The following is a 24,974-nucleotide window of genomic DNA, read 5'->3' on the forward strand; positions in this document are numbered from 1 at the left end:
TCACTTCACCCACTGTCTCTGGCACAAACTGTAAGCCTTTAGAAAGAGAAATACCTATTGTGTTGAATTTGTAACTCGGCTTGTACTGGAAGACATTTTTAAATCATATCAAGATCCCATCCTAAGAAGGCAGTCATTCCAGATTTTTGTACCATGACATATTTAGAGAGGCTTTTTTTTTTTTTAAATTGGGTAAAATCAGTTCTGTGGGTTAGCCTTTCTTTACAGTGAATTGGGTGAATTTTCAAACCCTGCATGGGGGAAGTTATGAATTTTTCTTATGTGTATTTCCATACCTATCCTGCCCTTGATCTTAATTAAACTCAATTTCCCTTTAATATGCTTGCCTCCCCACCTCCTGTATCAAAAAAAACAAACAAATTTTTGGAAATACTGAATATTGACAGCACAGTCTATTAAGTTGATTCTGCCTTCTGCAGCCACTGTAGGACAAATGTTAGTTACCATTGTGTTATCCTTCCTATGTTACCCTTTGCAGGTTGGCATCCGGATAACAAACATGAGAGGGACTGGCCAGACCACGATGATACTTCAAGTGTGAAGAGTGAGGGAGCTGTGCGTGGAGGGCTTTAGAGGTCGAGGGGCGTGGCCGGGGGCGAGGAAGAGGTCGAGGAAGAGGAGGCACTCGATGTATGTAATCTTTGTGTTATGAAGCCAGTCTTTGATATCCGAATGATGCATGCTGTTGCATTGTCACTAGCTTAGTAGCTTTTAGGACTAAGACGGTATGCGGTAGTCACACCACTCCTCAAAAAACCATCACTTGACCCTACCTGTCCCTCCAACTACTGCCCCATTTCTCTCCTACCCTTCCTTTCCAAGATACTTGAACGCGCCGTTCACAGAGCTGTTGCCTTGATTTTCTCTCCTCTCATGCCATCCTCGATCCGCTTCAATCCGGCTTTCGCCCCCCTACACTCGACGGAAACGGCACTATCTAAAGTCTGCAATGACCTGTTCCTTGCCAAATCCAAAGGTCACTACTCCATTCTTATCCTCCTCGACCTATCCGCCGCTTTTGACACTGTCAATCACAACTCCTCACTGGCCTCCCACTTTGCCATCTATCCCCCCTTCAGTCCGTTCAAAACTCTGCTGCACGTCTTACCTTCCGCCCTGAACCGGAACACCCCTCTCCTCAAATCACTTCACAGGCTTCTGATCAGGTACCGCATACAGTTTAAGCTTCTCCTTTAACCTACAAATGCACTCGATCTACAGCCCCTCCCTACCTCTCTACCCTCATCTCCCCTTACATTCTACTACTACTACTACTATTTAGCATTTCTATAGCGCTACAAGGCGTACGCAGCGCTGTACAAACATAGAAGAAGACAGTCCCTGCTCAAAGAGCTTACAATCTAATAGACAAAAAATAAAGTAAGCAAATCAAATCAATTAATGTGAATTCCTACCCGTAACCTCTGTTCTCAAGACAAATCCCCCCTTTTAGTACCCTTCTCCACCACCGCCAACTCCAGGCTCCACCCTTTTTTTTTTTTTTTTTGTTACATTTTGTACCCCGCGCTTTCCCACTCATGGCAGGCTCTATGCGGCAGGCAATGGAGGGTTAAGTGACTTGCCCAGAGTCACAAGGAGCTGCCTGTGCCGGGAATCGAACTCAGTTCCCCAGGACAAAAGTCCACCACCCTACCCTCTAGGCCACTCCTCCACATTCTGCCTCGCCTCACCCCATGCCTGGAATAAACTCCCTGAGGCCATACGCCAGGGCCCCCTCCCTGCCCATCTTCAAAGCCTTGCTCAAAGCCCACCTCTTCAATGTTGCCTTCGGCACCTAACCACCATACCTCCTCTATGCAGGAGATCTAGACTGCCCCCTATTTGACATTTCTCCATTAGATTGTAAGCTCCTTGGAGCAGGGACTGTCCTTTATTAATCTGTACAGCGCTGCGTAACCCTAGTAGCACTCTAGAAATGTTAAGTGGTAGTAGTAGTAGTAGAAAGGACGCTGGGGTCTAAGGTAGGTGGTTCCCAGCCCACAAAGTTAGTCTGATTTCACAGATTCACAGTGAGAGTGCCCTGTCACATTTGCATACAATAGACTTCATACATATTCATATGGCGTATATTACTGAAGACCAGATTGGCTAGTTGATCTTAAGTCTAGGCAGACTATAGTTTGTATTTTACAGTCATGCCTAGTAGTTCTGTTTAATGTAATTTTATTTGGTTTGTCAGTGAACCAATTTTTTTTTTAATCCAGTTGACCACATTGAGATCCATTCCCAGGCTGGTCAGTTTATAAGCCACTTCTGGGGAACTGTATTAAATGGTTTGCTAAAATGCAAGTACACCACAGTCCAGTGCATACCCCTTATGTGGTGTACTTGCTTTCAGCAAGCCTCTGTTATGGTTCCCGCTAGAAAGCTTATAAACTATTCATTACTTAGCGTCCAGAGAAGACTGATGGGTTTGTCCACGGCCTACCAATAGGTGGAGACTGAGAACTGTTCTTGATGAATCAATAAGGACCGTGCACAACCCCTCCTAGAATCGTATTCTCAGTCCTGTAGCAGGTGATGGATGTTGTGAGCCTTTCAGTTTGTCAGGATTTTTATTTTTTCTTTGTCGGTCCTCTGTAAAAATACACTCACACACCCCACTACCTAGATTTATTTATATCTTTCCCTAGGATACAAATACTGTCGTATGTTTCGGTGTCCATTAATGCCACTGCTTGTACAGTATTGGGTTTGATTGTACAGACATGAGACAAGCAAAACTCAGCATACATTGATAAAATCATAGACTGTTCATAGGGATGTATTCTGGAGCTGAAAGATCTCGTAGGGGGTCCTCTGGCAGGATTCCAAGCCCAGGCAGAGGCTTAGCCCTAGCAGAGATAGGAGGGCATTTTCTGAAACCTTTATATGGGCGAATATCAGTTTATTAGATAAATTGGCTGAAAATTGCCCCTTTCTCCATTTGGTTAAAAGTACATTTGCTTCCATAGTGCACATACTTTTAGCCAGACTGACAGGCATTCCCAGGGGTGGTTGTTTTTTAAAGGTTGAGGTAGAAAATTAAATATAGATGTGTGTTTTGCTTTGAAATTATGTTCACAAAAAGTGAGTGTGAAGTCCACAACACACTTTTGTTATTCTTGGATTGTTTTGGAAAGTATTTAAGATTTTTTTAATTAAAGTTTACATTTAACATTCACAAGAAATTTACCCTGCAATTTCCACATACTGGAAAAAAACAGCAAGGCAGTATGCAAAAAGAGATGTAAGGATAATTCGATCTTATCAGTTAGTCCATAAAATAGGGCAAACCATGGACAAGGAAAATTTTCAGTTAAGATCACTTCTATTAAATCCCACAGCCACCCTCAACAGTGGTTATCAAACCTTAGCCCCAGTGGTGTGCTGGAGCCGGCTCGCAAGAGCCGTTTGTTAAATTTACTGGCATCTTGCGAGCCGTTGTTGGCCCGTGCGAGCCGCTCGCCTCTGCTCCCCCGCCCCGCTAATCCATCTTCCGTCTGCTCCCTATAGTAGCCCTGCTGGTTTCCTTTCTGCGCTGCTGCCCGGCCGCCCTGCCTTTAAAAATTTTATTTTCCCTCGAGGCGCACCAGCGTTGAAGCAAAGGCAGCAGGCTCAGCTCGGTTCCTGCCTTCATTCCGTTCCTTCACATCATGTCTCCGCCCTTGCCTGACGATTTCCTGTTTGTGCAAGGGCGAGCCATGATGGTGAGGAACGGAACGAAGGCAGAACCGGCTGAGCCTGCTGCCTTTGCTTCAACGCTGGGCCGCCTCGAGGGAAAATAAAAATTTTAAAGACAGGCGGCGGCGGTAGCGCAGAAAGGAAACCAGCCCCTAGGGCTATTATCGGGGAGCAGAGGGCAGACGGAAGATGGCGGAGAGGAGGGGGCAGGGGGGAGACAAGAATTGCTGGACATGTGGTGGGTGGATGCAGGGCAGGGGAAAGGAGGGTTGCTGGACATGGGTGGGTGGATGCAGGGGCATGGGAAGGGAGGGTCGCTGGACATGGGGTGGGTGGATGCAGGGCAGGGGGAAGGGAGGGTTCTGGACATGGGTGGATGGAGGGGAGAGGAGGATTGCTGGACATGGGTGATGGAGGGCAGGAGGGAGAGGAGGGTCGCTGGACATTGGTGATGAGGGGAGAGGAGGGTTGCTGGACCATGGTGGATGGGGGGAGAGGAGGGTTTGCTGGACATGGGTGCCATGGAGGGCAGGGGAGAGGAGGGTTTGCTGCTGGACATGTTGCATGGAGGGCAGGGGGAGAGGAGGTTGCTGCTGGACATGGGGCATGGAGGGCAGGGGAGAGGAGGGTTGCTGCTGGACATGGGTGCATGGAGGGCAGGGGGAGAGGAGGGTTGCTGGACATGGATGGAGGAGAGGGAAGGGAGAGAGAAGAAATGCTGGACATGGATGGAGGGGAGGGAAAGGTGAAGAAGGAGATGAGAAGAGGAGTGGCCTAGTGGTTAGAGTGGTGGACTTTGGTCCTGGGGAACTGAGGAACTGAGTTCGATTCCCGGCACCAGGCAGCTCCTTGTGACTCTGGGCAAGTCACTTAACCCTCCATTGCCTGCCGCATTGAGCCTGCCATGAGTGGGAAAGCGCGGGTACAAATGTAACAAAAAAAAAAAAAGAAGAGGGAAAAGGAAGAGAGGAGAAAAAACTGCACATGGATGAAGAAAATAGGCATAAGCTGAGGACCAGAAATGAAGAAGAAAAGAGGAAAGGAAAGAAATAAATGGAAAGGAAGCCCTGGAAATGGAGTTAAGAGGACAGATAGCAGCAGAATCGGACACTGGGCCGGCATGATCAGAAAAACAGTCACCAGACAAAGGTAGAAAAAAATCATTTTATTTTCATAGTGTTTGGAATATGTCCACTTTGAGAATCAGGTGCTCAACATTAAAAGTTTATTTTTATTTACTTATTTATGGCATTTTATCCCACATTAAACATGAATTAGATTGCCCCCCCCCCCCCCCGCAGGCCCTCTCCCCGGCTATAACCAGCTCTGCAATTTGGGGGGGGGGGGCGCAGAGGGTGGGCCAGGGAGAGCCTGTTGTTAACATTTACCAGCACACCACTGCTTAGCCCTCAACTCTTCTTTTGCCACAATAAAGTCCAAAAATGCTTTGGAATCTGTAAAGAGAGAACTTTTACCCTCAAAATAGTTAGATTTTACAGGTATCTGAGGACTTTGCACCAAGGCAAGAGAGTTATAGAGGGGTCTATTTTCAAGAGTTTATACCTACAGAGATTAAGTCTCTGGTGTTAAATGTGTGGTACCTGCTCAAGTGCTGAGCTTCCACATGCCCGGTTCTGGTCCTTGCATGGTGAAAGGAACGTTTAGTAGTAAATGTAACATCTGCTTCTGTCCTGTACTTTGCTGTCAGGCTGTATACTATTTAAACACCTAACCAATTATTATTTTTTTTTAATTTGCAGCCTCATTTTGATTATCAGTATGGTTATCGGAAATTTGATGGCCAGATGGGCCTCATGCTCCAAAATACACCAGTAATATCACCTATTACTATGATAATGTGAGCAGCTCTGAGCTGTACAGTGTGGACCAGGAACTGCTGAAGGACTACATCAAGAGACAAATGTAAGCTTTAACTTGGTGGTCTTTGACCCAGGGCAGATGTAAGAGATATAGGGGGCCTGTCATCCCTGAGGTCAGGTACATGTGGCAGACTGGGAGTCACATGGATTTTCATCATGGTCTGATATCCTTACCCCCGCCCCAGAGTCAAGGAGGGAGGAATCAGTCAGGAAGTATCAACAAGTTGTAGAGAACACTACAACAGTTTTTATGCCTCTTTCAATCCAGTGAAATATTACAGTTCTACTATTGGGAGATTTTTTTTAAAAAGGTAATTTGGTGTAAGTTTGGGTCGGTGGAAAGGGCGGTATTGGAACAGAAGATAGCAGGAGACTAGAACAGTGGATATTCAGCAGTAGGGAAGTGAAGTTGAAAGCCTGGGACAGGCACAGAGGGACCCTTAATAGTGGTGAAGAGAGGAGTAAAACTAGAGATCAAGTATGGTGTAGATAGGACAGATGAGGCAGACCTTTTGACTAATCTGCCACCATATGTCTTTTTATATTGATGACAGTCCTTTTTAAGTACTAAAAGGTTTTCTTAAATTTATTTTCCTTTGGCCACTGTAATTATAATTTGAAACAAGTATTTTATACCTTTTAAAACTTCATGCCTTTAAAGGCAGGATAACTGGCATCAGTTTTATTTATTTTATTTCTTGCATTGTGACCAAACACCTTTCAGAGAATATTACTTCAGTGTGGACAATCTGCAGCGAGACTTTTTTCTCTGCGACGGAAGATGGATACTGATGGCTTCCTGCCCATCAGTCTTATTGCCAGTTTCCACAGAGTTCAGGCCCTGACGACAGATATTGGGCTCATCATAAAGGTGAGGGTAGCATTTTATCAGCTTGTTATAAGGGCGGGGCTTAAACAGATCTGGGGCAGGGGATTGTGTAGAGGTCATCCACTGGGATTGTGTGTGCTGTTTCAGTGTGTTCATAAATGTGTGGGAGACTGAGAAGGGAATGTTTTTATATAACATTCCTAATTACCTGGGGCTAGCTGAGAGACTCAGTGAAGACTGAGTCCCTTTCTTTATTTCAAATTCAGGCTTTTGAAGGACAGCAAAGTTGTGGAAATAATAGACCAGAAGATCAGGAGGAAAGAGCAGCCTGATAAGTGGCCTTTACCAGGTCCTCTGATGTCGGATACAACTCAGACGGACTTTTCTCAGCTTATAAACTGCCCAGAGTTTGTACCCCGACAGAGCTTTCAGAAAGAGACTGGTGAGTGGGGAGCACTTGGGGGGAGTTGAAGAGGTTGGGGTGAGGGGTCCATGAGCGTGGTGTAAATATAAAATTAGATTTCTATCATTCCATGCAAAATGCATTCATTTTTGTTGACTTATGGCATGGAATCTGATATGGAACAAACCTTGGAGGGGGAGACGGGCATCTAATAGATTTTCAGGATATCCCTGCAAACATGGGAGGCAGTGTATGCAAATATATGATTCATATCCCTTGGGCATACTTGTTTGAAATCCTGACTAGGAGTTGGGTGTTGATGAGGGAGAACTAAGAACTAGTTTGAATACCACGTAGTGTGTTCTAAAAAAAATTGGAAATGGGTATTAAGGCCTCCTCAGGTTTGACCTTCATAATACTCTTTCCATTATGCATTGTTTGATCAGTGCACCCCACTCTTCCCCCCCCCCCCCCCCCCATATTTAAGAACACTTGCTTAATGCTTAGTAGCTCATGCTGCATGTCATCCTGGTAGTCACAGGACTGGTGTTGTGCTGTTGCCTTTCTTTCCATGATGGAATGAAGTGGTGTCTTCTGAACATGCACCATTAGGTAGAAAGTTGTGGGGTTGCTTGTAGAATGTGTAGGGCTTTTGATTTTATGCTTTAACCAATAAACACATTAAAACGTTCCCAACACAAGCAAGGTGTCTGTTGGATAAACGGTGAAAAACACAACTGCCTCCTTGCCCTTTCCCTGTCTTCCTTGGATCTTGCGTCCTGGTTTTGTGCTTTTCTGCACCTGTAACTCCTCAGCTGCACAAATGTATGCATTTGATTTAACCAGAATGGATGCCCAGCAATGCTACCTTAGCTCTAAAAACATCAATAAATGTCACGTATTTTTTGATACTCCTTAAAGAGCCTTAATTAACTAGAACCCCCCCCCCCCCACAACACACACACCTGTTTCTTTATTGGCCCACCAGACCAGTCCAGACACTTGGGTGTCAGCAGTGGAGACTGAGGAACTGATACATAGCTTAAGAACCCTGTGCATGAGCTTGCTCGGCTAGTATTTCTCGGTCTCCAGCAGGTGGTAGGTCTGGCAATCCTGTGCAGTCTGCAGTGGTCTGGTAGGCATATTTATTGTCTTTTTTTTTTTTTTTCTCTCTCTAAGTTTTTCGATCTCAAGCAGTGAATTATTATTTTTTTTTTGTTCTGTTGGTAAGCCTTAATGGTGGTGCTGTGTGTATGGAACAAATATGAATCAGGAAAATGTGCTTTCTGTTTGGCTGATAATGCACCTTCAGTTTTGAGGGAGGAGCTGGTATCTACAGCGCTGGTCTCCCTCTCTGTGCAGGTTGTAGCTGGTTTTGCAGAAGCAGGTAAGCCCTTTGGGGTGGAGCCTTTTTTAAGCTCCTTGCAGTCAACCCCGGGGTCAAGTAGAAATGTTTCATCTCAGCTTTTCTGTCTCGTTGGATTTTTTTCAGTCCTGGGAATGTCCTGGTGTAGACTTTGTTCACTTTTACATAAAAGCTTTCTGTATGGGGGAAATTATGCCTTTTCTTTCCTTGGGACTGACTACAGCTTCAGAACTTTCTATGGTGGACCCTGCAAAATGTTCAAGGTTAGGTTTGGACCAGACTTTGGGAGAACTTCATGTCAGGCACTCTGAGGGAGAGGTTCAGAATATATCTGCAGAGGAGAAGTTATGTCTGAAAGAGTTTTTGTCTGAGGTAGTCTGCATTTTTCCTAAGGAGGAATTTTCAACCTTAATTGCGCGTGTTTGGCTGCTTTTAAGATTTCAGTTGAACGCTCTTCTCTCAGGGTGCCTAGGTTACTAGAAGATCAGCCTAAGTCCTCTAGCTAGTGGGTTCTCTAGCAGGTGATGTGATTAGAAGGTACAGACTAGGCAAAATAAGTTCTCAGAGGGCAAGATTTCCCTTCAGAGAGCAGTCCTTTCAAGGTTCCTCTAGAGGCGTTCTCTGTGTCCACATAGAGGAATTCCAATGGAACACAATTATAGTTTGTGGGTCTGCGTTCTGATACTAACTGTGGAGAGATGAATTGGAGGTGGAGCCAAATAACCACAGATCTCTGGGTACTAGACATCATTTTTGATGGATATATACTTGAATTTGCTCGTCCTTTTCCCAAGGCATTTCTGAAATTTCCCCCTGTCACTCTTGTTTAAAGATACCGGCAGTTGAGCAGACCCTAGCATGACTTACTATTTGTTTATTTGATATACCGCTTTACAATAACAAGGTCAAAGCAGTTTTTAAAAAAATCAAATAAAAGGGAGGAAATACATAATAATGATCAGAAACAAACAGCCAAACATAAAAGCCAGTCATAGCACATACGGAGACGTTGAACTCTGTCCAGCCACATGCATAGTGGGGTAAGTTGTCAGTGGGCAAATTAAATGCCAAACGAAAAAAAGTGGCTCTTAAATTAAGAGTTTTGAATTTAGAAAAGGAGAGTTCTGAGCTTAGGGAGGGGATAAATCATTCCAGATCTTGGGGACTAAAAGTAAAAAGCAGAGGTCTGCAAAAATTAATGATAAGCAAATTGGGGAGAAGGGAGTACCAAGCGATGTGCATCCAAGGAACGAAGGGAGCGGGAGGGAGTGTAGGGAATTATAAGACGAGGAGCCTGAATGTAATACTTATAGGTAAGAATTAAGGTTTTAAACCAAGAACTTAAGGATAAGGGAAGAGTAACAAGTGAAGCTGGAGGAAAAGAGGAGTGATATAATCAAACGTGGCTTTCAGTAGTAGTCTCTGTGGAGCATACTTCTGCGCACCTTCCCAGGAGATAAACTGGAAGGCTAGTGGAAGTAAACATCAGGCCTTGAATGAAGTTACTAGCACAGCTATGCCAAGAAGTTTTCTTTGCAGTGTTCAGGCCTCAGACTGCAAAATCCATATTGGTTCTGCAAAGATAGTTCAGGCCTAACCAAGCCTTAGACCAGCAAAGGTGAGATGGTCAGATTCAGTTTGAGTGTGAGGAAAGAGCCTGGGTATCTGTGTATAGAGGGTCCAAGATCTGGAGAAGCAAAATCAGTGGGAAAGATAAGAATGCCGTCTGCATAGAACTATTCAATTTACTTCATAGTGCCAAAGGAAAGAAGGAACCTTTTTGCATATTCTAGCTTTCAAAACAGTAGATTTTTGAGTACCAAGTTTTCAGATAGAGACCGTTGAAGTTGTTGATTGTAGCAGTTCAAAAAAAGGGGGGGGGGGGAGGGTTAAGCTCGTGTCAATCTGAGGAAGTAACCTTCACATCCCAATCATGTGATCTCATGACTGATATCTTAGATTCACAGTATTAGGTCAACATTTCCAATGTTGTGCTCTTCTGGTTGGCCTTGCCACACTCCTCAGATGTTTACAAAAATTATGTTAATCATGGACACTTCCATGCGCAAAGAGGAGATTTTAGTTCATCCTTATTTGGATGATTACTTAATCTGTGTGTAGTCCCAAGAAGAGAGCAAAGCAGTAACTGTTCCATTAATTGTTTTCTTCAGGACTTAGATTGGTTAGTGAACTTTTTTCCAGTAGCAGCATTTTTCCTTCCCAGACATGAAAATTTGGGAGCTTGGTTTGGCACAACCTTAGGCAAAGTGCTTCTCCCAGAAAGAATGAGGAAGCTAGTCACAGATGATCAGAAATCTGACTTGACCCCACAAAATTGACTGTGTGGTACTGCCTGCAGGTTGTGGGATTGATGGCAGCAACCCTGGATTTAGTGCCTTGAGCCAGGACGCACCCCTTGCAAAGATCTGTACTTTGGAGGTCTCCTCAGTCAAAAGATTATAACTGGGTGTTACCATTGACTCAGGAAACCAAGAAAAATCTTGGTGGTTGAAGTGACAGCCTCCTCAGAGGGAAGTTCTGGTGATGCTGGACTGGATTCCCATAACAGATGCAAGCATTTAGACTGGTCTGGTGGGACGATATATATTCTTGCCTTCTAATTTTCTTTCCTTGAGTCCCTCCAGACCAGTCCAGAAACCATCCATGGTTAATCAATTGTATATGTCTTCTGTTTTTTTTTCTTATGGATTTGATAAGTTTTTGTTGAATATTTTATCTGGATGCTACAAATTGTCTCATGTTTGTTAGGATCAAGATTCATACTTGTCGAAAGCTTTTTTTAGTTCTTTGGGGGAGGGAAAAATCTTTTATATACTTGTCTACTGCTTTGTTCGCATACTGGATGGCCAAACTGCTGAACAGGGTTCTTAAGCTATGATTTCACAATTCATTAGTTTCTGAGTTTCCACCTGCTGGTAGCGTGGCACAAACCGAAGACTCTAGACTTGTCTGGAGGGGCTCAAAAAAAGTTAGTGGGTAAGATCTAATTTAACTTTACCATTAAGTATAGAAGCCCTAAGTATATGCTCCTGTGATGTTCCTTACTAAATGTTTACTATTGTGGGGTATTTCAGTTCACTCGCTTCATAGCGTGAAAGAATTCTTTTGTTGCATTGCCATATTCTTGGACCAGGAACTGTTTTTTTCCCATGTTCACTCTGTCATGCCTCGTGGCGTGTGAACCATTTTGTTCTCCTGTTGACCTAGAGTCTGCGCCTGGTTCCCCTCGAGCTTCAAGCCCTGTTGCAACAAAAACAGAAGAGGTTACCAACCTAAAGACAATGCCCAAGGGCTTGTCTGCTAGTCTGCCAGATCTAGACTCTGAAACGTGGATCGAGGTGAAGAAGAGGCCCAGACCGTCCCCGGCCAGACCAAAGGTAAAATACTTGATAGTCACTATCCAAATTATAACTGAATCTGAGAGTTACAATTATTTACATAAATTAGGGCAATTTTAAAGCTCTCCACATTAGAGCAAAATCTCCAGGTAATTTTACCTGTGAACTTCGCACTGTTTTCAAAAGAGTACACATGGACTTTTACTAACTGACTCCTGCATCTCCTTTTTGTGTGGGTGCAAATTCTGTCCATGCGTGTCCATTTGATTGCCCTTGGGTATATCTCCTTAAACAGAACTGCGTAAGTTTAGCCCTATTGGGGAATGGGAAGGCAATATGCAGATAGCCAATTTATATGCATAAATTGCTGTTTGCCTTTTAAATGGGTTTGAAAATTGTCCTCTTGATATAAAATGATGCAGTAGGTGGTTACGAATGGCACCGCTTTATTGATGATTAGTCTCCTGAAGTCTTTCCAAAATGCTGTATAGGAAAGAGTCGACAAATAAGGTGAGTTTAAGTGCAGCAACAGAATGGTAAAATAGACCTTGTTCCTTAGCGTCCCTCCGGACCGGCCCAGAATGTGACTGATGGGTTGTGTACGCCTTCCAGCAGATGGAGACTGAGAAAAAAAAACTGTGGCTGTAGGAGCCAATAAGAGCCCTTGCCAGCCAGAGAAAGATCCAGTAATCTCAGTCTCTAGCAGGTGGAAGGTGGTGAGCCCTTCAGTCTCATACTTAATTTCTTTTATTTTTTATTCTTGTCTGATATTTCTTGATTCCTGTGCATCTTAAAAAACAAACAAACAAACCTGGTTGTCTGAGGCAGAGGTCCATAAGTACATAATTCTCCGAGGACAAGCAGGCTGCTTGTTCTCATTGATGGGTGATGTCCACGGCAGCCCCTCCAATCGGAACACTTTACTAGCAAAGGCCTTTGCTAGTCCTCGCGCGCCGATGCGCACCGCGCATGCGCGGCCGCCTTCCCGCCGAACCGGCTCGTGTTCGCCAGTCTTCTTTTGTCCGCGCTCGGGACTGTCATGTTTGCGCAGTTCGCGCCCCTTAAGTTGACCCCTGCACGTCTTTTTGACTTTTGCTTCTAAAAAATTTTTTTTAAAAAGGCATTTCGGAGAAGGGCCTTTCGGTCTTTTTCCCCTTCCCATATTTCCAGTTTTTTCCCCGCTAAGTTTACTTTCGTTTTCGGGGTAGGCCCTTTTGAGGCCTCGGTTCGAGTTTTTTCTCTCCCTCTTTTTGGTGCCTTACTGCAATTACGAGTTTTGATTTCGCCGGCGTGATTTTTCCGCCATGTCATCGAAGTCTCCCAGCGGCTTCAAGAAGTGCACCCAGTGCGCCCGGGTAATCTCGCTCACTGATAGGCACGCGTCGTGTCTTTCAGTGTCTGGGGGCTGGGCACCGCCCGCAGGCCTGTAGTCTTTGCGCCCTTTTACAGAAAAAGACTCACGGTAGCGAGATTGGGCCAGTGGAACGTGTTGTTCTCGGGCTCTTTGTCAGCAACAGCACCGGGGGTATCGAGTGCATCGACGTCGACAGCGTCAAGACCTCCGACCTCGGCATCGACCCTCTGCATCGTCGGTACCGAGACATCGGAAGGCGGCGTCGGTGGTACCGGGACCTCCACTAGTGCTGATGTCGTCGGACGGTGGTGCTTCGACTGGAGTGCAGGTGATGGCTGTCCATATCCCCTGCTGGTGGCGGTGAGCCTTCGGGTGGGTCTCCCCCTACCCTGAGGGCTCCTGCGGTACAGCCCCCCCTGAGACTGACCTTCTTCGGCCTCGGCCCCCGAGGAAGCGACGGTTGGATTCTACGTCCTCCTCGTCGGTACCGGGAAGTTCGGTGACATGCTTCGTTTGAAAAAGTCAAAGAAGCATCGACACCGGTCTCCTTCCCGCATCGGTACCGAGAGCTCTGGGTCGCCGAGGGAGTCGGCACCCAGTAGGCATCGGCACCGGGAGGGACCGCTCACCCTCTGTTCAGGAGGTGTCGATGCGCTCCACCTTGGACAGCCCGGAACAGACTCTGATCTCGACGCCTGCATCGGCTTCTATGTCTTCCTCCACAGCCACCCTGCACGAGAGTCTCCGGGCCGTTCTTCCAGAGATCCTGGGAGAGCTGTTGCGCCCCTTCCCTCCGGTACCTGGGGGTGCTTGCGCCACGGTACCGTCGAGTAAGGCGCCGGCTGGCCTTTTCCATTTCTACTATATCTTTCTTGAGATGCAGCGACCAGAATTGAACACAATACTCAAGGTGCGGTCACACCATGGAGCAATACAACGGGCATTATAACATCCTCACACCCTGTTTTCCATACCTTTCCTAATAATACCCAGCATTCTATTGCTTTCCTAGCCGCAGCAGCACACTGAGCAGAAGGTTTCAATGTATTATCGACGACGATGACACCCAGATCCCTTTCTTGGTCCGTAACTCCTAACGTGGAACCTTGCATGACGTAGCTATAATTCGGGTTCTTTTTTCCCAGATGCATCACCTTGCACTTGCTCACATTAAACGCCATCTGCCATTTAGCCGCCCAGTCTCCCAGTCTCGTAAGGTCCTTCTGTAATTTTGGCTGAGTGGTTGGTCGGCGGATGTGGCTTCTAAGTCCAAGCTTAGTAAATTTCCCTTTAAGGTTCTTTCCTTTTTGGAGAAGAATTAGACAAGCTGGTACATAGCCTGGGTGAGGCTAAGGTTTCAAGAGTGCCGGAGGAATCGTCCAAGAGACTCTGGTCATGGCAATTTCTCAGGTCGTGGTAGAGGCTGTGATTTTCGTCGTTTTTGGCCAGGCAGAGTTTTCAGGGTCAATGCTTCCGATTTTCCCAGAGGACTCAGTCCTTTCGAGGAGGGCAAGAGCTGGGCAGTTCCCTTTCCTCCTCCTCCTCCCGCTCCTCAACAATGAAGGTTTGCGGGCCCAGCCTCTAGTCCAAGTGGGTGCTCAGTTGGCACAGTTTCAAGAGAGGTGGGCCCAGATTACTTCGGACCAGTGGGTTTTAGAGGTTATTCGAGATGGGTACGCATTAGTTTGCTCATCCTTTGTCAGATGCTTTCCTAGAGTCTCCTTGCCATTCTCGCATCAAGGCCGGGGCCATCAGAGATACTCTCAACAGACTTCTGGATCTTCAAGCCATTTTTCTGGTTCCTTTGGCGGAGCAGTGTCAAGGCTGTTACTCCATTTACTTTCTGGTACCCAAGGAAGAGGGCTCCTTCCGCCGATTTTAGATCTCAAGGCGGTCAATCGAGCCCTTAGGGTGCCCTCGTTTTGTATGGAGACCTTGCGGTCCATCATTGTCACGGTACGGTCCGGGGAGTTTCTGACGTCTCTCGTTCTTACAGAAGCCTATTTCCACATTCTTATTCGTCCTGCAATCATCGTTCCCTTTGTTTTGCAGTCCTAGGTCATCATTTTCAGTTTTGGGCTCTTCCCTTTGGTCTTGCGACTGCTCCTCATGCATTCACCAAGGTCATGATAGTGGTAGCTGCGACTCTCAGAAGGCATTTTAGTCCATCCTTATTTAGACGAGTGTTCAGGTGACGGCTCGCGTGGTGGAATTTTTACAATCCCTGGGTTGGTAGTCAATATACAGAAGAGCCATCTTCAGCCTTCAGTCGGAGTATTTGGGGGTCCTGTTCGACACAAAGCAGGGTCGCGTGTTCTTTCCACCGGCTCGTGTCATCAGTTTATAGACTCAGATTTGTCTGTTCTTGCAGTGTTCGAGTCTGTCGGCAAGGGACTATCATCAGGTTCTGGGGGTCTATGGCGGCAACAATCGAGGTGTTGCACTGGGCCAGGGCTCACATGAGGCCTCTTTAGAGATCACTTCTGTTGAGGTGATCTTCCCAGTCGATTCTCTTCATCATAGATTGCCACTCTCGCTCCAGGTGCGGCCAGTCATCGGTGGTGGCTCCAAGAGGCCAATGTGTCCAAAGGTATGCCTCTGGATCAGCCCAGCTGGACTGTGGTGACAACAGATGCCAATCTCCATGGCTGGGGAGCTCACTGTCAGGGTCAGTTTGCTCAGGGCCTCTGGTCTCATCAGAAGATGTGTTTTTCAATCAACCTGTTGGAAACCAGAGCAATTCGTCTGGCGCCCCAGAGGTTCCTACATCTTCTGGAAGGCCAGGCAGTCTGAGTGATGTCGGACAGTGCCACTGTGGTAGCATATATAAATCGGCAAGGAGGGACGAGGAGCCTGCCACTGGAGCGAGAGGCGTCACTTCTGCTTCAGTGGGCGAAGGTCCATCTGGTAGCTCTGTCAGCGGCTCACGTAGCAGGGGTGCTAAATGTTCAGGCAAATTTTCTCAGTTGTCACTGGATCGATCCCGGAGAGTGGTCGCTAAGCGAAGCGGCGTTTCTGCTACTGGTCAATCATTGGGGGGTCTCCCAGGATGGATCTGTTTGCCTCCGCCTCCAATGCAAAGCTTCCTCTGTTCTTCAGTCATTGCAAAGATCCCATAGCGCAGGGCGTGGACGCTCTTCTTTAGTCCTGGCCACCGGTCTAATGTATGCTTTTCCTCCTTGTCCTCTGATAGGGCATCTTCTTCAGAAGGTCGAGACTCACAGGGGGCGTCTGATTTTAGTGGCTCCGGATTGGCCTCGCAGGCCATGGTACGCAGACCTGTGGCGTTTTCTCTCGTAGAGGTTCCCTTTAAAATTCCTCTCTCGATCTGTTGACTCAGGTCCGGTCGTTCATCCAGATCCGGGTCGTTTCTGTCGTGCGGCCTAGCTCATAAGAGGGCTAAGCTGACTAAGAAAGGTTATTCCGCTAAGGTCATTGCTACGATGCTTCGCTCTCGTCGCCGTTCTACTTCGTTGAATTATTTGCATACCTGGAGAATTTTTGAGGAGTGGTGTAAGGATCTAGTCTTTCTCCTTTTCGTACCTCCGTTCTGCAAATTTTGGATTTTTTGCAGCGGGGTTTTGACAAAGGTCTTGCTTTAGCTTCTCTTAAAGTGCAGATTGTGGCTTTGACATGTTTTCGTGGTCGTATCCAAGGGAGATCTCTGGCTAGTCCGGATGTGGTGCGTTTTTTGAGGGGAGTTAATCTTCTTCCCCTGTCTCAATGTTCTTTTCCTCATTGGGATCTGAATTTGATGTTGTCTGTTCTTACTAAGCCTCCCTTTGAGCCTTTGTCCTTTTGTACTCTGAAGGATTTGACTCTGAAGGCGGTCTTTTTGGTGGCCATTGCTTCGGCTAGGTGAGTATCGGAGTTGCAGGCGCTGTTGTGTAGATCACCGTTTTTAGAGTTCTGTTCTGATCGAGTAGTCTTGCGGCCAGTCCCTTTCTTCCCAAGGTTGTGACTCGTTTTCATGTCTCAGCCGGTGGTATTGCCTATGTTAGGTTCTTTCTCCGGTTCTGAGGAGCAGCGGCATTTGAAGGGTTGGATGTCAAACGGTGTTGAAGCACTATATCAAGTGTATGGATGATTTTCGGCGCTCGGATCGTTTGTTCTGATCGGAGGCTTGCACAAAGGATTCATGGCCTCTAAGCCCACTATTTCTAGGTAGCTTAAAGAAATGATTGCCTCAGCTTACCTTCTGTCCGGGAAACATGTTCCAGAGTATGTTAAGGTTCATTCCACAAGAGGTCAGGCAGCTTCTTGGGCACAGCGTTGCCTGGTGCCTCCAGAAGACATTTGTACGGCAGCGACCTTGCGTTCTTTTTCTAAGCACTATTGTCTGGACGTCCTCAGTCGTTGGCAGGTTGCTTTCGGAGTGCACATCTTGACGGTGGGGCTACTAGGGTCCCTCCCATAATTTCACTGCTTTGTTACTTCCCATCAGTCACATTCTGGGCCGGTCCGGAGGGACACTAAGGATGGGTAAATTAGGCCTTACCTGCTAATTTGCTTTCCTTTAGTCTCTCTGGACCAGCCCAGATCCCTCCCTTCAGATATCTGTCTTTTTTCCAGAACTTATAAGAGATTTCTTTGGAGCTGTGTTGCTAGTTTATTGCTGTATTTAAAAAGAAAAGTGGTTTACTAAATGTTCTATTATGCAAGAGCATGATAAGTTTGGAGGCTGCACAGGTTATGTATTTCTTCAGTGCCTTTACTTCTGCAAAGAAAACTTCTTGGCATAGCTGTGCTAGTAACTTCATTCAAGGCCTGATGTTTACTTGCACTAGCCTTCCAGTTTATCTCCTGGGAAGGTGCGCAGAAGTATTCACCACAGAGACTACTACTGAAAGCCACGTTTGATTATATCACATTCTGGGCCGGTCTGGAGGGACTAAAAGAAAGCAAATTAGCAGGTAAGGCCCATTTACCCTTTTTTTTTTTCACTTTAAATATTTTTATTAATGAAACAACTTACAACATTCAAGACAGTACAGATAATGCCAAGTTGTCCTAAAATATTGGACATCCATATAATATAACAGAAAAGAACAAAACAACAACCCAGTCACCCTTATGGTGAAAATTGAACTATCAACTCCCAATCACTATAAACAAGGGTCTACACCTTCTCTGTCCTACCCCCTTAAGTTTGTAAAGCATATAATTGCCTTACTTCCCCCTCTAGCACTCCTCTTCCGTTCCTCCCTTCCCTACCGCCCCCCTCCCTTCCTCCCCCCTCCCCAACTACCACCTGTTCCTATCAAAGTTTGATTGTCCTCACCCATTCTTGCAGTTGAGACCATCCTCTCTTGCGCCGTAGCTCCCCATCTCTACGGTATGCCTTTAAGCGCTCCATAGTTATGAGTTCTAATTTTGCTTTCCAATCCCCCCCCCCCCCCCCCCCCCCCCAAGGAAGGAGGGCCAGTAACTCGCCACTTCCGAGCTATCAGGCATTTTGCTGCCGCCAGACCCCAACGTAACATTTTGCTCCGTTCCCATGAGTCACTGTCATTATACATCCCCAGCAAGCACACCCGTGGACTACACACCATGGAATCTCCAAACATTCTTACCAATGCTTTCATCACCGCCTCCCAAAACGGTATCAACCAGGGGGCAGGACCACCAAATGTGCAGAAATGAACCCTTGTCTTTACCACATCTCCAGCACCGGTCAGAAGCATTAGGGTACATACCCCTAATTCTCTCAAGAGTGTAATACCATCTCGATAGCACCTTGTATGCATTCTCTTGCACTAGAGCACACGTGGAGGCCTTTTGAACCTCCCCACATATCCTCTCCCATTCCTGATCATTGAAGCAGCAATAAGTCTGATTCCCATGCTCCCTTGAAGCAAAAGGGGGCAGGGTCACTGCCTCATAAATTTGTATAGCACCGAGATGGATCTAGGCACCCTCTGTAATATACCCCATAAATTCTCCAAGCTCTCCATATCCTGAGGCTGCCCCCCCCCCCCTCCATCCCATCGCTCCCATAAAATACTTAATCTGTAAGTAAGAAAAACAGATCTCCTTCGGGGAGTCCATATTGTAACCTCAATTCCTCAAAGCTCTTAATCTGGGCCCTTGGAACACATCTCGAAAACTCGAAAGGCCCAAGTGATCCCATCACACAAAAACCCGATTATCCTTCCCGGCCCCGAACTTCCGGCCGGCTCCCATCTTAACCCTGCCCTAGTGGAGACCCCCTCTCCCTGTCCCCACTTCCTCCGAAACTCCTCCCATACAGTCAAAATGTGCCTTAGATATGGGTTATCCACGCCCGCCAACACCCCCCAATCCCTCATGGTCCATAATAACGATTTTAAACCCCTATGTGGGAAGTACGACCTGAGCAGCCTCATAATACCACTCAAGCCGAGGCAACTGCTCTACCCCCTCTTTCAATCTCTCCCCATATCTCCCTTCCCGCTAACCGGGGATGTTTGCCGTCCCATACAAATTGCAATATCTGGCGTTGTAATTGCTGCATCTCCCGCTTGGGGACCGCCACCGGCAAACACTGAAACAGAAACTACAGCCTAGGCAAGACGTTCATCCTTATTACCGCCATACTCCCCCACCACGACAGCCACAACCCTTTCCACCGTGATATTAAATTCTAATTGCACTCCACTATTTTGCCATAATTAAGTCCATAGACTCTACTCAGATCTCTAGGAATATAAACCCCCAGATACCTAATATGACTTCTGGCCCACTTGAAAGCAAACCTCTGCTTCAAACAGTTTTCTTCTTCCTGGGAGACCAAAATGCCTAATATTTCGCATTTCTCCATATTAATCCGCAACCCCTCATACTGTTCAAATTCCCCCAGGACATCCACCACCACCTCCAACGTTTTCCCTGGATCTGTCACATAAAGCAACAGATCATCAGCATACAGTGCCATGCGATGTTCCCTCTTCCCCACTGTGAAACCCCGAAACTCCGGATGGCTACAGTAACCTCTCTGCCAAGGACTCTATATACCTGGTCCCACGTTCAATAGCAAAAAAGGAGGTATACTGGCCGTTGATCTGTATACAGGCCTCCGGCGCCGCATACAAGGCTGCTATCCACCTGCAGAATTATCCCCAAACCCATACGCTGCATAACCTCTTTCAGAAAACACCCAGTCAATCCTGTCAAACGATTTTTCGGCGTCTAGTGTTTAACAGTATTGCCCATGGAAGTCTCTTTCTGTGCTTCCCATTGCATGTGGAGGGTACGGCGAATGTTGATAACCCCGACTGGTCACCCCCTATCAACTTGGTAGGACCCATCCCAACCTGTTGGCCCACACCTTGGCCAGTATCTTTACGTCAACATTTAAAAGTGAAATGGGTCTATAGGAGCCACATACAGTGGGATCCTTTCCTGGCTTAAGGAACAAAGAGATCCCTGCTTCCATCATGAATTCAAGATCCCCCTTCCCTCCAATACTCCATTCCCTAGCCTGATAAGCTGGGGCCCCAACTCCTCCGCATAACACTTAAAAAACCGAGCGGTGTAACCATCCAATCCCGGGGCCTTCCCATTCGGGAGGTTCTTAATTACCCCATATACTTCCCCCCATCTTATCGATTCTCCCAATCGTACTCGCTCCACTTCACTAAGACACGGGAGCTGTAGCTGATCTAAAATTGCCCTATTTCCCCCCTACTCATATCCTCCCCTTCTTATACAATTCTTCATAGTATGTCCCAAAGCTTCTAGATATATCCACATCTGCATAATGCCAACCCCCCTTACCATCTCTCAGCCTTCGAATAAGTGTCTTCACTCGCCTCGCCCGCAACCGACGTGCCAGAAAAGCGCTTATTAGCAAACTCAAAGGTCTGCTGTTTCAGCTTGGTTTGCATATATTCAATCTCTATCATTTGCAATTGTGCCAATGCGCCCCTTACTGCTGTAAGCTCCTCCCCCAACTTTTTTTGGGTTGCCTCTTATGCTGTTTTTTCCAGTTGCACTAGGTGAGCTCGTAACTCCAAGGATTTTTGACCTCTCTCTTTTTCTCCGTGCACCCCATTTAATAAAAGCTCTAACCACTTGCTTTCCTAGCGTCCCATAAGGATCCATCATTAACCCACCCATTATCATTAGTTGATAAAATTCCTGTCTCGCCCTCCTGATGTCCTCCCTCAACTGTTTCATCTCCCAATAGAATCTTGTTGAGCCTCCATAGGCCCCCCCCCCCTCTGCCTATCTCGTAAACAAATTGCTAGACACCAACCAGTAACAACCAACAGCAAAGATACACCAGGGGTCGATGACCTCGCGAAATACTTCAAGGAAAAATCATACAACTACGGCTCAAAATACCCACCAGCCCTACGGAATACACAACACTCCTAAATTGTTCTAGACCCAGAAGACGGAATATACCCAGCAGAACAGGATCTGGACCGAATTCGAACTATTATCAGAGGACCTCATCTCTAAAACGCTCAAGAGATTCGCCAAATCCCAATGCAAACTAGATATCTGCCCAAACAACCTCATGAAATCAGCCCCTCACAATTCATAATAGACCTAACTAACCACATGAATTTCATGCTAGAAAACCGGACTTTTCCCTAAAGAAAAAGGAAACATTCTACTCACCCCAATACCCAAAGACACAAAGAAAAACACAAGTGAAATAACAAACTACAGACCAGTAGCATCTATACCATTAATAACCAAAATAACCGAAGGGATGGTTACAAACAACTCACAAACTACCTCAACAAGTTCTCCATACTACATGACTCCCAATCAGGATTCCGGTCAAATCATAGCACAGAAACAGTGTTAATTACCCTAATGACCAAATTCAAACAATGATTGCAACTGGCACTATATACTCCTGCTACATTGACATGTCAAGTGCCTTTGATATGGTAGACCACCAGAAATCCTATTACACATTCTCGAGTACTTTGGCAATCGGAGGTAATGTTCTAAACTGGTTCATGGGGTTCTACCTCACGTTCATATCAAGTCACATCAAACTCAACTACGTCAGCTGCATGACACCTGATTGTGGAGTACCGCAAGGATCCCCCCTCTCACCAACTATTTCAATCTAATGATGACCCCCCTGGCAAAACTTTTATCTAACCTTAACCTTAATCCACATATATACGCCGATGATGTAACGATATATATTCCATTCAAAAAGACATCATGAAATCTATAACGAAATCAGCCAAAGTTTTACACATCATGAACACCTGGGCAGATGCATTCCGACTGAAACTGAATACAGAAAAACTAAATGCCTCATACTTACCTCCCAATACAACACGAATAAATTTACCGCCATCAACACACCTAAACTAAATCTGCCATTCTCAGAACTTTAAAAATCCTTGGAGTCACCATCAACCGCCACCTAACTCTCAAGACTCATGCGAACAAACAACAAAAAAAATGTTCTACTCCATGTGGAAACTGAAAAGAATTAGACCATTCTTTCCAAGATCTGTCTTCCGCAGTCTAGTGCAATCACTCGTACTCAGTCACCTGGACTATTGCAACTCATTATACGCAGGATGCAAGGAACAAATACTGAAGAAACTTCAAACAGCCCAGAATACAGCAGCCAGACTCATCTTCGAAAACCAAAATACGAAAGTGCAAAACCCTTAGGGAGAAACTACACTGGCTACCACTCAAGGAACGCATCACTTTCAAACTATGCACCTTAGTCCACAAAATCATTCACAGTGAAGCCCCTGCATACATGTCCGACCTAATTGACCCTGCCACCCAGAAACGCTAAAAATCGTCTCGAACCTTCCTCAATCTCCATTTCCCTAAGTGCAAAGGCAAAATACAAAGTACTGCACTGATCAACTTTCACATACATGAGCACACAATTCTGGAATACACTACCACGCAGCCTGAAAACGACCTACGAACTGACCGACTTCCGCAACTACTAAAGACTTATCTCTTCGAGGAAATCTACGGCAAGGATCAAAACCATGAAGCCCATACAATCTCATAGACACGCACCAATACACTCTCTGAAATCTCTTCTTCCGCGCTCTCACCACTCCTAAACCCTACCCACAGATAAATTGTCAGACCTCCCTGTTCCCTCGATACGCTTTGTCCCCCTCTCAACTCACCACTGTTATATTCTACTGTTCCATCCCCTAATATATCCTGTTTTACTCTGTCTTATATAACTCTTCACAATGTAACCCATTATACTGCAACCAATTGTACTTCCATTATTTACAATGTATTGTAAGCCACACTGAGCCCGCAAATAGGTGGAAAATGTGGGATACAAATGCAAATAATAAATAAATGCCTACACGCCAGCCCCTTAAACCTAATCCATAAGGAGCGTGATCAGAGGACCTTCTATCATATGCCAACTGTTGCGGTGTACCCACAAACTGTCTAACCTTGCATAAGACTGTGCTGCATGTGAATAATGGGTGTAATTTCTCTGTGTTCCATGTAATAATCTCCAGCAATCCACTACCTCACAGTCCTTCAAAAAGTTCAACAACGCCTTACGACCGGCGCTTCCAACCCCCCTCCTTCCCATGGAATGATCCAAATCCGCGTCTGGGGCAATATTGAAATCCCCCCCCCCCCCCCCCCCACCATGATCACTTGGCCTTTATAAAACGTTGGATTTCTTCCTTCAGAGAATCAAAAAATTGCTTCTGACCTTCTTAGGTGCATAATATTATAACTGTGATCTCCTTACCTGGTGGAAATCCCCTACCCCCAAACATCGGCCACTTGAGTCCCGAAATTCTCTTGTATGCTTAGCCCACAGTGTACCGCACCATTATAGCTACTTCCCCAACCCTTCTGGCCTTCCGTCCCTGATGTACCAAAAACTTCTCTAAAGGGCCGGTGCCGCATAATGCTCGTCTCTCGTCTCAGATGTGTCTCTTGCATCTCGTCACATCCCATTTTAACCTATTCAATTCCTTAAAAACTCGGCCCTGCTTCCCCTGATGGTGAAGCCCATTCATGTTCCAGGACCCTACTGTTAATGTTTCCCCAGATCCCTCCCACCTCCCCTGCCTTCCCTCATCTTCCACCCTCCCCTTTTCCCTTTCCCTCCTCCCTCTCCTCCCCCCTCCCTTTGCTGATCCCTGGTCCAGAAGATCAGCCATAGTAGAAAAAGTAACGTACGTTTCCAGAGGCTTTGATCATATATATCATTAGACAAACCCCCTCCCCACACCTCTTATAACCCTTAAACACAGGCTATCCCCCCCTACCCATGTCTGTTCCTTACCCAACTCTAACCCTCTATTTCCTCCCCCCCAAAACTCTCTTGTCTAACATCAAACTGCGCCAGCACAAGTCCTATGTGTCCTTTCTGAGCCACTCATACAGTCTGATGTCTTCCCCTCCCAGAAACATCCCATCGTTCTGGCAAACCAGATCTTCCGCTTTCTTCCTCTCCAGCCTCAGCAGTTCAGCTTGAAGTCAACAGCCGCTCTTGACACACTCCAATTTGGGGTAGCAACAGTTCCACCTGTTAAAGCGATTACTCTCAAAGCAACCAAATGTCTTGCCCCAAACTCCACATCAAGCATGCTAACCAGCTGTCCTTTCGAGTCCAGGTTTGCTCTATTGTCCAGTGTAGGAAAGCGGTAACAACCCATGTGTCCGTAATGTCTCAGCAGCCCCCACTTTAGGACGCCTGCTTGTCCCTCTTCTTTCCTTGCTCCACCACCACTTGCCATGCTGAATCTCTCCTAGGAGCCGCTTGAGTTCGCGATTCCTGATTCTGCACCCGTACATCTTGACATCCCATGGCCCGCAACGCCGACCACGCCTCCTCCGGCGTTGTAACCTTGCGGGATTTCCCGTCTACTGTAATCCAAACTGCAAAGGGGAACAACCATCTGTATCTGATCTCCTTAGTACGCATAAATCCAGTAACTTCTCTGAATAATCCATGCTTCCTTAACGTTCCTCCAGACCGGAACCAGATTGGACTGATGGGTTGTGCACGCCTACCAGCAGGTGGAGACTGAGAAAAAACTGTGACTAGAGCCAGTAAGAGCCCTGGTCATGTGACCCTGGCCTCAGTATTTTCTCAGTCTC

At 46.3% G+C, this 24,974-nt stretch overlaps 1 protein-coding gene across 1 annotated transcript in view; it reads left to right on the top strand.

The window, feature by feature from the left end:
• LARP1 (La ribonucleoprotein domain family member 1) overlaps nucleotides 1–24,974 on the top strand; it is a 243,787-nt gene that overhangs the window by 135,709 nt on the left and 83,104 nt on the right. The window contains 8 exon segments of the mRNA XM_030211934.1: nucleotides 500–588; nucleotides 591–651; nucleotides 5,467–5,505; nucleotides 5,508–5,628; nucleotides 6,310–6,352; nucleotides 6,355–6,462; nucleotides 6,691–6,856; nucleotides 11,412–11,581. Coding sequence (XP_030067794.1) covers nucleotides 500–588; nucleotides 591–651; nucleotides 5,467–5,505; nucleotides 5,508–5,628; nucleotides 6,310–6,352; nucleotides 6,355–6,462; nucleotides 6,691–6,856; nucleotides 11,412–11,581 — 797 coding nt within the window.

The sequence above is a fragment of the Microcaecilia unicolor genome, chromosome 8, assembly GCF_901765095.1.
Source record: "Microcaecilia unicolor chromosome 8, aMicUni1.1, whole genome shotgun sequence".
NCBI classification, from domain to species: Eukaryota; Metazoa; Chordata; class Amphibia; order Gymnophiona; family Siphonopidae; genus Microcaecilia; species Microcaecilia unicolor.